Genomic DNA, 12,690 nt, shown 5'->3' on the forward strand with positions numbered 1-12,690 from the left:
ACCTGTCTATAAAGGCCACTGTCCCAGTCAATATACAGTTCATAGTATATGATTAAACCACTCTGTTAAGGTCACCTGTCTATAAAGACCACTTTTTCTGCTCCGTTGATTATTACAGATTTGACAGTACATATTGTAGAGGTAACACAGACTTGCTATCATTGTTCTTGTATAAGGTATATAACCTGTTGTTGAGGATCTTCTGTTACTGTAATGGCAGATTTGTACTCTTTTTGTTAGCTGACTAAGCTGGATAATTATTGAGTTTTTTATCACTGGAATGATATAAACTCTGATTATACAGATAGTTCAGTTATTGTTGCTTTACATCCTATTAACAGCCAGGGTAATTTAAGGACATGTCAGGTTTGTGTGGTGGAGGAAAACTCAGAGTTACTGGAGAGAAAAACCACCTACTTGCAGCCTGTACTTGGCAACAGCCCCACATAGGTCTGGCACCTGCGACCAAGAAGTGGAGGGCAAGTATTAAAAAGACAGTCTGACACCTTAATCACTTGGCCACTGCTGTCCTTATTTTTATATGTATAATAGAACAATATTAGAAATCAAATTGTAATATTATTCCCTTTTATCAATAGAACGAAAAATATTTTTGATTTTTTTGTGACTAGGCTTTGTGTACTGGAGGGTTTTATTTTCTTATGACTTAATTAATGGTGAAGGGGAATCCTGCTTACATTGCTATACTGTTGATAATTAATTTATTCATGTTAATGTTACATAGTTGACATTTACACTTAAGATCAAAATGTTTTTAGCATCCAAGAAATATCATCTCTGATTGGCAAGTTTGCTAATTTTCAATTGAGTGTTTTTCAAAGCTTGTGAATGTTTCTTTACTTCAAAATTAGTTGGATAATGATAAGATCAAGCAATAACAGACCTGAATGTTTTTAATTTCATGAAATACAATCAGTTTAGTGTAAGATATAAACTTTGGCTTTGTTTATTGAGTCTGTGATTGGCTTTCATGTCATGACAACCATGACAATGTTATTTTTCTATTGTACAAAAATGTCCCAACACCTAAATATAACCAAACGTGTACACTATGACATTCCATGTCTGTGTAAGATCTATATCAAATGGAAGAAATATCTAAGACATGTTTGTATCAACAATTCTTTTGTATTTTTTACATCTTCAGATGTCTTTTTATGTTATTTTATTAACCTTGTACAAGTTGATAGCTATCGACATAACATCATGCCTCGTCATGTCTAAGATGTAGGGTGTAACAATTCCTACCCAACGTAAATCCAGGGGTAGAGCCAACGCCTTGACTTTTATTAAGGTTCCGTTGGTTCTTTATATCCCTTGCCTGGATACCACCCGGTATGCAGGGCGATTGAAGGAATAGGGGAAACCAAAGTATATAAGTCAATCGCAACAGGTTCGGGATAAGTTGATTTTTATTCGTGTGAAATGTCTACCGGTTTCGCCCGAACAGTGGGCTTCTTCAGGACAGAGTATAAACAATTTTTTACCCCTAAGGTACTGAAAATCGGGAGAAAGTTTTCATTGTTATTTATGACGTCTTACAATAGACATCACATGATCATAAAGTAACGGTTAAAATTCTATGATATTCCTTCACGGTTACTGTTATCATTTTTAGTTTAATTTTCGGAATTAACAGTGAAAAAATTTTTTAAACTTTGCGATAGTTTCTAATATGGTGGTACAAGATATAAACATATGTATATTGCATAGTCATTCTTCTGATCTTAATAGACTAGTCATCATAGACTCGTTCATCTAGGCACACCGTCGACGTAGACTCCGACTGGTAACCTAACCTCCGGTAATCGACCGTAGACGATATGTTAGAGTTTGACGCTGTATCATCACTATCAGATAATTCCAAGTCTTTCTTTAGTTCTTCTAGTGCTAAATCCAAAACCGGTCGATAGTTTTTATGGGCTGGTCCGACTGTGTCGTATGGGCCCTCCGCTGGTTTCAATCTGAATTTCACTTGTTGTAGTTGTTTCTTTGTCAGCACCTCGAACAGGCGCTTATCCTCCGGTTTAGTTGCGTCCATTCTGGTGTTATCCTGGAAAATTTCAGGTTCCACTTGGTATCCTGGGTGTTTTTTCTTTAAATGTTCTTTGTACGCCCCTTTCCTTCCATAAGTATGTTTACAAATTTTGCATCGGTGCCATGTTTTCAGCATGGTGTGTACTTTATCTGCATGTCTTCTCAGGTTTCCTAAACTTGAGTACGTTTTGCCGCATTTTATGCACGGTATTCTCGGCTTTACTTGCGTCTTTTGATCTGTTGCCTGTTTCCTTGGTGTTTGTTTCGTACGCGCCATCACGATATAATATTAAGACCTTCTGGCTGCGTTGTTCTCAATATCCTGATCCAACTCTCTTCAATTCTCAGGCGACGGTTGTTATCACTGACGTTCGATAACAGACCGGTGACTATGACGTCACTGGTACTGTGACCTGGCGACGTGAAATGTCCCGCCACCGGCTTGTCTGGGTGTTTGTTAATGATGCTATACAGATGATTGCGGATGCGTGTATTTATCGTCGTCGATGTTTGTCCGACATACTGCATACCGCATTTTTTACATGATATTAGGTACACCGCGTTCACACTTTGGCATGTGATCTGTCCCTGTACTTTATATTCTGATCTGGTAGTGTGACTTGTGAAGTGGATAGTGGGTTTCATATGCGCACATATTCTGCAGTTTTTTCCGCACGGACCACTGCCCGGTCGGATAGAGTCACGGCAGATATCGCTTTTCACTAATATATTCCTGATGGACTTGGGTTTGGTGTAGGCCATTATCATTTTGTAATTCAACAGGCCCCTGGTTCCCGGGCCCTGTCCTAAGATATGTTTGTATTTCTTTAGTAATAATCCAATCGGTGGGTTTGCTGGGTTATGCGGGATGACGAAAGGTATTACCTTGCGGCTGTTCTCTTTCATTTCCGGGTTTAATAATTCTTCCCTAGACACGGCTCGTGCTTTATTGACTGCCTCGGTCAGTAGGTTAAGCGGGTATCCTCTTTTTCTGAATCTCCCTACTAGGTTGGAGCATTCCTGTTCGAAGTGGTTTGGGTCACTGCATATTTTCTTGATTCTTAATGCTTGTGAGTATGGGATACTGGTTTTGGAACGTTTGGGGTGACAGCTGTGGTAGTGCAAGTATAAAAACGCATTAGTGGGTTTGTTATACAGTTTGCTTCCCAAGTTGCCGTCCGGTAGTTTGTATATAGTGGTGTCTAAGAAGTTGACCTCGGTATCACTGATATCAAAGGTGAACTTAATTGTTGGGTGGTTTGAGTTCATGGCTTCACAAAAGGAGGCAAGTTCCTCTCTTGTATGTGTCCATATAAAGAAAATGTCATCTATATATCTCCACCAAACTAGTGGTATTTTTCCTTGTGTGGCTAGGAATTTCTTCTCAATGTAATCCATGAAAATTATTGCATAGTTAGGTGCCATCTTGGTCCCCATGGCGGTACCTAGTTTCTGCAAATAATAGTCCGTGTTGAACCTAAAACAGTTGTTTGTTAATATTAATGCAATCATCCGAAGGAGGATCCACGTGCTGGGTTGTGCCTGCGGACCTCTCCCATCTAAGGCTAATTTCACTGCCCTAATTCCTTCTGTGTGTGGGATAGATGTGTACAGCGAAGATACGTCCGCTGTACATAGTATACTCCCCGTCTGTAGTTGGCCTAAGTTTATTATTCTTCGTAGGAAATCATTGCTATCTTTCAAATATGAGTCTGTTTTCATGGCTAGTGGTTTAAGATGGTGATCTACAAATTCTGATATCTTTTCTGTGCAACTACCTATTTGCGATACTATGGGTCTTCCCGGATTACCTGCTTTGTGTATTTTAGGTAGCGTATAAAATATCGGGGTTCGGGGGTTTCTTGGCGTTAAGTATTTGATTTCAGTGTCGGTTAATAGCTCTCTATCTTTTATGAACTTAAGAAAACCGGTAATCTTTTTTGTGACTGATGGGTTTAGATCTGATTTGACTTTCTCATAGTGAGTACTATCATGTATTTGCCTGTGTATCTCTTGCATGTAGTCCTCTTTGTTAAGGATGACTATAGCGCCACCCTTATCCGCTGGTTTTATGACGATGTTTCCATCATTACTCAGTGATTTGAGGGCATCCTTTTCCTTATTGGAAAGGTTGCTTCTGTGTGGTTTCCAAATCCGGTGATCGTGTATACTTTCTGTGACTATGTTGAGAAAAGTATCTAGAAAAGTATCATTTCCTGCCGGTGGAGTCCAGCCGGATGTTCTGCGGAACGGGCTTCTCTCTTGTTCTGGTGTATCCTTGAAGAAATGGTTGATGCGTACCCTTCGGTTAAAAAGGTAGGTGTGAGTGAGTATGTTATCTAATTGTGGTGCCCCTGGAGTCGGGCAGAAATTTAGACCTTTGGACAAAACATCTAATTCGGCTTTATTTAATACCCTATCTGATAAATTTACAATCCCGCTATAATCACTTTCTATGCGCGTTTTCCTGAATTTTTTTCCGCGGGATGAATTTCCGGTGGTGTTTGCGCGTGAGTTCCATCCCGTTTGTTTATCTGTCTTGTCTTGTTTATCTTTCCTTGACTCCTTAATGCGTGTGAGTGTAAGTTCAGTTGTATCCCAGACCAGATCTGATATGTCTGGTGTAGTTACTGCTTTAATTAGATCTTTGACCTTTTCTATCTCCGCGGCCAACTGTGTGTTTCTGTCAGCCCAATAGTTCAGGAGAGCTTTAGTAAGGTCCAACCCGAATTTCATGTGGCATTTGTCCCATTCAATACTAAACTCTGTGTTCAATTCTGGTACTTGAGGGCTTACAGTGACCTGTAGTCCTTTAGGTACAATTCCGTTTTGTGTGCACTTTCGAAGATAGTCGGTGTGGTTCTGACCTTTAAGTGCCTGGATTCTGAGCTTGCGTAAGGCTTTGAAGTGTGGTACTACTGAGGCTGGTAAGGTTGTTCTCTCTGTAGTCGTATTTTCTCTCTTCCTTTTAAGTTCTAGGTTACTGGCATTATCCGTGTGATTGTCATGTGGTAACTTGAACAAGAAGTCATTAGTGTTGTCATTCATGCTCGGTTGAGGAAAATGGTCCAATGGCGGACTCTAGTGGTTCCTACGGCGGATCCGCTGGGGATGCAGGGGCTCTAATAAAACGTGACAACGTAAATCCAGGGGTAGAGCCAACGCCTTGACTTTTATTAAGGTTCCGTTGGTTCTTTATATCCCTTGCCCGGATACCACCCGGTATGCAGGGCGATTGAAGGAATAGGGGAAACCAAAGTATATAAGTCAATCGCAACAGGTTCGGGATAAGTTTATTTTTATTCGTGTGAAATGTCTACCGGTTTCGCCCGAACAGTGGGCTTCTTCAGGACAGAGTATAAACAATTGTTTACCCCTAAGGTACTGAAAATCGGGAGAAAGTTTTCATTGTTATTTATGACGTCTTACAATAGACATCACATGATCATAAAGTAACGGTTAAAATTCTATGATATTCCTTCACGGTTACTGTTATCATTTTTAGTTTAATTTTCGGAATTAACAGTGAAAAAAATTTTTAAAGTTCATATGCGATAGTTTCTAATATGGTGGTACAAGATATAAACATATGTATATTGCATAGTCATTCTTCTGATCTTAATAGACTAGTCATCATAGACTCGTTCATCTAGGCACACCGTCGACGTAGACTCCGACTGGTAACCTAACCTCCGGTAATCGAATATCATAGAATTTTAACCGTTACTTTATGATCATGTGATGTCTATTGTAAGACGTCATAAATAACAATGAAAACTTTCTCCCGATTTTCAGTACCTTAGGGGTAAAAAATTGTTTATACTCTGTCCTGAAGAAGCCCACTGTTCGGGCGAAACCGGTAGACATTTCACACGAATAAAAATCAACTTATCCCGAACCTGTTGCGAATTCCTACCCAAGGTGTTTGTATCAGAAAGCTGAGACACATACAGTCCTTTAGTAGTTGTGTCCTCAGACAGGACACTTAACCCTACAGTTAATTGCTGTGAATTGATTGTAAGAGGCCTCCTGTTGTTAAGCTAGGTAGCCACCATAAACTACAGGTAAATCTTGCTCCGATGTTCACAACACTCACAGAACCCATGAAGAACAATGTTCATGTTGTGGCAATATCATTTTAATGGAGCTTGGTTGGTACACTTGTTACCTGAATCCCTTATCCAAGTTGGATTGATGGTAAATTCTGTTCATATTTAACGAGGCTGCAGTGGCCTGTTTAACTGATTTCTTCATGAGTCTTTAGGAAATCTTTCTGCACATTATCTTATGAAGGAATAATAAGATTTTCAGGAAACTTGCTTTTTAGACTTGAAACCTTAATTCCTTGTTCAGGTTCGATTATCAGAAAATTCTATGGATATTTTACGAAACTGCTGCGACCTGGTTGGCTGATATCTTTCAGCACTCAACTAAACGTCCTTCCCATGCTATCTTTTAAAGGAACAAATGAAATATGATGAGACTTGCTAGGTAAACTTATTACATAATCTCCTCACTCAAGTTTGATCAATCGTGAATTCTGTGCATTTTTAATCATGGTGCTCATTCCTGATAAGCTGATATCTTAAAACAGTCTTGAGGATTGCTTTCCACTCTCTTTTAAAGGAATGATCAAATTTTTTATGAGACTTGCTTAACAGACTAAGTGCCTTAACCTCTCTCTTAAGTTTGATTATCAGCTAATTCTGCAAATATGTAATGAGGCAGCTGTGAGCTGAATGGCTGATTGCTTTGCACAGAATATCTTCTGAGGTAGAAATAAGAGACCTTTAAAAGACCATAAACATATCTCTTACCAATTTGGAAATTAAGTCACAACAAAATTATGGAAGAAGAATAAGTATAATGATAAGAAACAGAGTTGGTAAAAAAGCTATGATAGTGAATCTCAGAAATGTTTTTAGAAGTCTAATGTATGAAGTGATGTTGCACTCTCACTGGTTGTATTTTTTATCCATGTGTATAAACCGTTTCACTGTTTTGTCATACTTGAGCGGTAATAGAATTATTGATTGATCCAGTATCACTGAAATTAAATGACAAATATTCTATTACTTTGATCACTTTCAGCAGAATTTTAAACTGAACATAATAAATGGATTCAATACTTTAACTTTCCATGTTGCTCACTTTAAATGTATATATTTTACAAATTAAAATTGGCAGGGGATCTTGCTGCTGATATCCTCGTCTTGTATCCTATGTCAGGTTCCTTTGTTGAACTCTACATAATGTAATGAATACAATTAAGAGCAAGTAAAAGAGAAAACTTGATGTGTAAATCAACAAGATCCATCTACAGATTTTTGCCTCTTGTTATGTGTTAGAGAAAGTAAGTTGGCAGTATACACATCAAAATACATTACTTCAGTTTGGGTACTAGATATTTGACCACTGATAAGTAAGTTGTTTATAAATTCTATTAATTCAAGGGCTTCCAAGTTGTTAAGAAGTTGTCATGAAAGTAGTCAGTACATGCAGATCTTGGTGTTGTATCTTGTTAACATGTGTAATGTGAGAAATGTTCACTCCATTCTGGTGTCAAATTGTTCAAATTCAAAATACTCATTAGAACACTATTTTTTGTTTTTCTTTTCTGTAATGACAAAGATACATTATTTTTATACGTTTAGAACCCCGTTAGATTGTTCCATTAATGTCTACATTTCAAATGAACAATGTGGTTCTTTGTGACCTTTAATCACTTCTAGTTTTCTTGTTGTTCTCATTTTTATCACCTTTTTCATGTATTGTGCAGAGACCAGCAATAAACAGTGATTGTCTTTGATGATAACTTTGTCTGCCCATTTGTCTGTCGGTCTGTAACTCCCAGATAATTTAATCTTGTCTGTAGATCTCCCAGTTTTCAACATATCTCTTTTTGAGTAGGCTTAATTTCGAAGGAGTTATTTCCCCTTGTTTTCTTATTTTAGCACTGTAATCTTGATAGTAGATCTCCCTTGGTTTCAAACCAAATCTTTGAAATTTGGTATATTTTCTGAGGAGTTATTTCCACGCCCTTTCTTAAAACTTGTTTTGTGATTTCTTCACTCAGTTTATGATGGTTTTCTTTGAAAACTTGATGTGCTTTATAAAAATTGTGCCATTTCTCCTTTGAAAGAGTCCTGAAATTTTTATGTAGTCTATATTGTAATGACATGAAATTCTCAACAAAATCATATTCTTTTTATTGTTTTTGTGTTCATACAATAAAGTATTTCTCTTTGTCATTGGTGGGGTGTATATTGTTCTGCCCCGCAGTATTCATGCTGATCATGTGAAAATGCTTTCTTTGATAAGACAACCACAATGCACTTTATATCTAATGTAATTATTCACCCAGAAGAAAAAGTTATTAAATAACAGTTTATGTTGACTTGGTATGATGTCATATTAATTAATGAAATTGTACTTACCGGTTATTGTAGTATCATCTCCCTGCAAACATCTTTGTCCTTCCTTCTTAACTTCTTTTCATAATAGTCTTATCACTGACAGTTTAATAATGATACACAATTGAGTAGTCTAATGATACAACACTGACTAGTCTAATTAATGATACACTGTTGAGTAGTCTAATTAATGATACATTGTTGAGTAGTCTAATTAATGATACATTGTTGAGTAGCCTAATTAATGATACACTGTTGAGTAGTCTAATTAATGATACACTATTGAGTAGTCTAATTAATGATACACTGTTGAGTCACTAATCTATTTTGTTCCTTTTAACTCCTATTGTTATAGCCACATGTTCCTGTACTGAATGCCTATCTTATAACTCACGGTGCCATACTTGTCGCGCTCTGTATGAGATTATGTCTATAGCTCCCTACTCTCTCTATTACTTATTTGTATTGCTACCATTGCAGTATTGACCAGAACCAGATCTTTGTAAACTTGTATTAAATACATTCCAAAGAAGTGTCTATAGTGTTATTATCATCTCGCCACGGATACGTGAATGGAAAATCGTTAATCACAACTAATATTTGTAAACTTAAGCAGAATACTATGATTGTTGTCCCTGAAAAGTCATGGAGAAGTCCTGGAACTTTAGTCTCTCCAACTGTGGAATCACATTTAAATCTGTTTCCAGTTCCACTTGTACCATAAAGCTGAACATTGGTGAGGTTTAAATGATGACGACAATGTATGTTACTTTCGTCGACAAAGTTTGACATAGTAGTTATGGCGGCCATTTTGTAACGTGATTGTGCAATCAATGTTTTCCTGACAACTATTAAGACTTCTGAAGATCCACCAGTGACCTTTACCTCAGACTTACCAGAAAGGATCCCGAGACTGCCCCAGCTAAGTATGTTATCTTTTTTATTTTGGTCTGAAATCCAAAATCGCTGCGCTGCAATGGCCGATTTTTTCAAAATCAAATGATTCATTTCAGTTCCACGGGTGTTATCGAGCAGAAACCGTTCACCATATTTGTGGCATACTGTTTTTTTCAATTATGTGACAAAATTTACCAAGATCATATTCAATATACATTTCTGAAATTGCTTCAAAAGTTTCCCACAACCTCTACTGTTTTATCAGATGACCGTTAAGGCCTCTTGTTAAGTTTCATACATACATATATGTACATGTGAACGATACATATCTATAAAAGATGTATACATTTGAATATGGTATAGGTCTATGATCTAAATCTGTTGTTGCCAAATGTTCACAACTAAAAGATTAGAATCGCGTGCATTTCCATGGTTCTGTTTACTTTGGAAATGATAAAATGAACAAATACTTGTCAAACTTCTTAACGCAGTGGACAATTTTATCAAACCATAGGCTCACACTGGAAAGTAGCAGCTCATATCAATTTCACTGTCAAAATATGGAAGATAATTTTCGCTAATTTCTTTTGTCCAAATATGGCAAGTAATCATTCCACAATTTCATTTATCAAATAACTGGTGATGACCATAAGGGAAGATGTGCCAGCTCCCATCAATTTCATTCGTCAAATTAGGGAAAGTTACATTTTCCGTCAATTTCCTTTGTTGAAATATACAAGGTAATATCTTTCACAATCTCCGCCCATTATTGGTCAAAACGTAGGAATTTACAATGGAAGGTGCAACTGTTTCCAGCAATTTAATTGGTTCAAATATCGATTTTAAAGCAGCTTCCAGTTTTGAAACATGGAATGTAATTATTTCCGCCAATGTTACTGGTCAAAATATTGGATATTAGAGTTAGGGAAGGTGGAGCAGTCTGATCAAAACCAATTTAATTTTTCCATGTAAGGAGGGTAATATCCGAGCTATTTCTTTGGTCAGTTTGAGGACATCAGTATCAGTATATATTTACTCCATAGTCGTAATAGTGAACTTATCACGAAGAATTTAGAGTTTGATTAAAAAATAATTAAGCCAGACATTTGCCAGATTAGTTATCTACCGCTCTGAAGAAAAGGGGTGAGTGACACGTTTAATTGTATATGACAAAAGTTTTAAGAAATCTAGTTATTTATCTGAAACCTCTTCATAAAGATCTACATGCCCGCAGGAGTTGTAAACAAGCTTAATGCTTTAAATTATTTTCATAAATTGTATTATAAAGCAATTTTTTACACTTTCAATAGCTGTGCATCTTGCAGGTCCTGCTGTATGGTAACAATTCAAATGTCCAACCATTTTTAATATATACATTTTTTATTCAGTGTTATCGTATACATTCCACAGATGTATGATATATTCATGTAGTCGCTTGAAATCAAGACAACATATTTTATGTATTTACACACTGTGCTACCTTAAATAAATCGTGTTCTTTGAGTTCACATCTGTACCATATTGTTATATATAATAGGATGGAGTGATGAAAATCACCTTGCCACCGCTGGGGTTCGAAATAGTGACCCTGCGGTCTCTAGCCGGACAACAGGGAAATTTCCACTACCCAAGGCTTCTACACTACTCCCTCCTTCACCAAGTCTTCGACCCCAAATACAACAACAACCCAGGTTCAGTCTTTCCAAGCACAGGGATTTGGCACGGATTCCCGAACCACGGTCCATATACAAAATGTGTATGTTTTAAAGTGACAAGGGTTTGTAACTCCTGAGATGGAAAAAAAAACTTAACATATTTTTTTTCAATTATGTTATATATATATGTGTATGTAAATTATTCTATGGGCTGCAGATCTTTTGATCCAATGAATCTTTGGTGAACGAGATAGTTCATTTATAAACCAAGTGATGACCTGACGAATTCTGAAAAAGTAGAAAAGGCTAGGTAGACTCTCGTCTCTAATTGGTACCTCAAAGCTTTGCCGAAATCGCAAAATCTACGCATACACTTGTGACGGTACACAGTACCCATGACCTTGTCCACATGGTGTGTTCGTTGATGTTGTCATATCTCGTACGTTGTTGAATTTCCACATTGACATCACGCCGTTTCTTTCTGAACATTAGCCGCTATGTTGTTTTTTATGTTGCCGATTACTGGCGTACGCCGTGCACGATTACGGCCCGGATCTCAAAACACTTCCAGGATTATGATAAATAATTTATATCTCAAGAATGACAAATCAAATAAATTTCAAATTTGTTTTGAAAATCCATTTCAGTATTCTTAAGATGTTACACGTTGAATAAACCCATTATACGTTTGAGTGTTGCGTTCAAATTTGCACCTCATCAAAAATGCAAATCGGCGATATGAACAGCACAGGTGAGGACAAGGTCATGGGTACGCTTTACCGTCACAAGTTAACTTTTTGAGACACTCACTAGAGATGAGAGCGTGACTAGCCATGCCTACCTATGTCCGGTATCGTTAGATCATCACTTATAATCGGTCTATCTCGTTCATCAAACACTCGTTGGAAGGACCTAACAACTGTATATTGGTAAACAAGGCGTTCCTGAGTTATCAACAATGACGTCATAGAGTATATAACATTTTATAAGGTAAGTTGCAAAGGTAAGTACACAATGGTTTCCATTTAAGATGAAGCTTGTTATTCAGCTTCCGATTATGTACCTGTATAGTAAGTAATGTCACGACCTTTGACTGAAACACAATTTCATTTTTATTTATGATCACTATGGGAACAAGTTACTGTCGGAGGGAACAAATTACTATCGGAGGAAACAAATTGCTGTCGGAGGGAACAGGTTACTGTCGGAACAAGTTATCGTCGGAGGGAACAGGTTACTATTGGAGGGATCCAACTGCTGTCGGAGGGAACAGGTTACTGTCGGAACAAGTTACTGTTGGAGGGAACAGATTACTATTGGAGGGAACTAATTACTGTCGGAGGGCACAAGTTGTGATTTTGTCCCAGACTTATTAATATCTTAGTATCAACAGTGTACTCAGATCAATCTTCATGCATTTTCTCGCCAACATACATCAGTAAAGTTGAATTAATTCGTTAAACAATTACGTAATTTGAACACACCTAAGTATATGAACATCAGTAACGATATTTATCAATATATTGGTAACTTTACACAGACCCTTGTCAGTGTGTTTGCTGTAGTTTGTTGTCACAGCAAGATAACTGGAAGTCAATGACGTGTGTAACAATACACACAGGTACGATATAAGGTCATATAGATAGTTGGATGACGGAGTATTTTTA

The 12,690-nt window shown here is 37.2% G+C and overlaps 1 protein-coding gene across 1 annotated transcript; it reads right to left on the reverse strand.

The window, feature by feature from the left end:
- Nucleotides 1-2,334: 2,334 nt before the first annotated feature.
- LOC132565486 (uncharacterized) lies at nt 2,335-5,106 on the reverse strand. Its single transcript, XM_060230137.1, has one exon. It carries the CDS (start codon nt 5,104-5,106, stop codon nt 2,335-2,337), a length of 2,772 nt encoding a protein of 923 aa, XP_060086120.1.
- Between the last annotated feature and the right edge of the window lie 7,584 nt (nt 5,107-12,690).

This window comes from Ylistrum balloti, unplaced genomic scaffold (genome assembly GCF_031769215.1).
Source record: "Ylistrum balloti isolate Yb309-2 unplaced genomic scaffold, AGI_CSIRO_Ybal_v1 Utg369724, whole genome shotgun sequence".
NCBI classification, from domain to species: domain Eukaryota; kingdom Metazoa; phylum Mollusca; class Bivalvia; order Pectinida; family Pectinidae; genus Ylistrum; species Ylistrum balloti.

Excerpts from the sequence above, each read along its gene's own strand:
- LOC132565486 (XM_060230137.1), bottom strand. The coding sequence starts at position 5,106 with ATGAATGACAACACTAATGACTTCTTGTTCAAGTTACCACATGACAAT.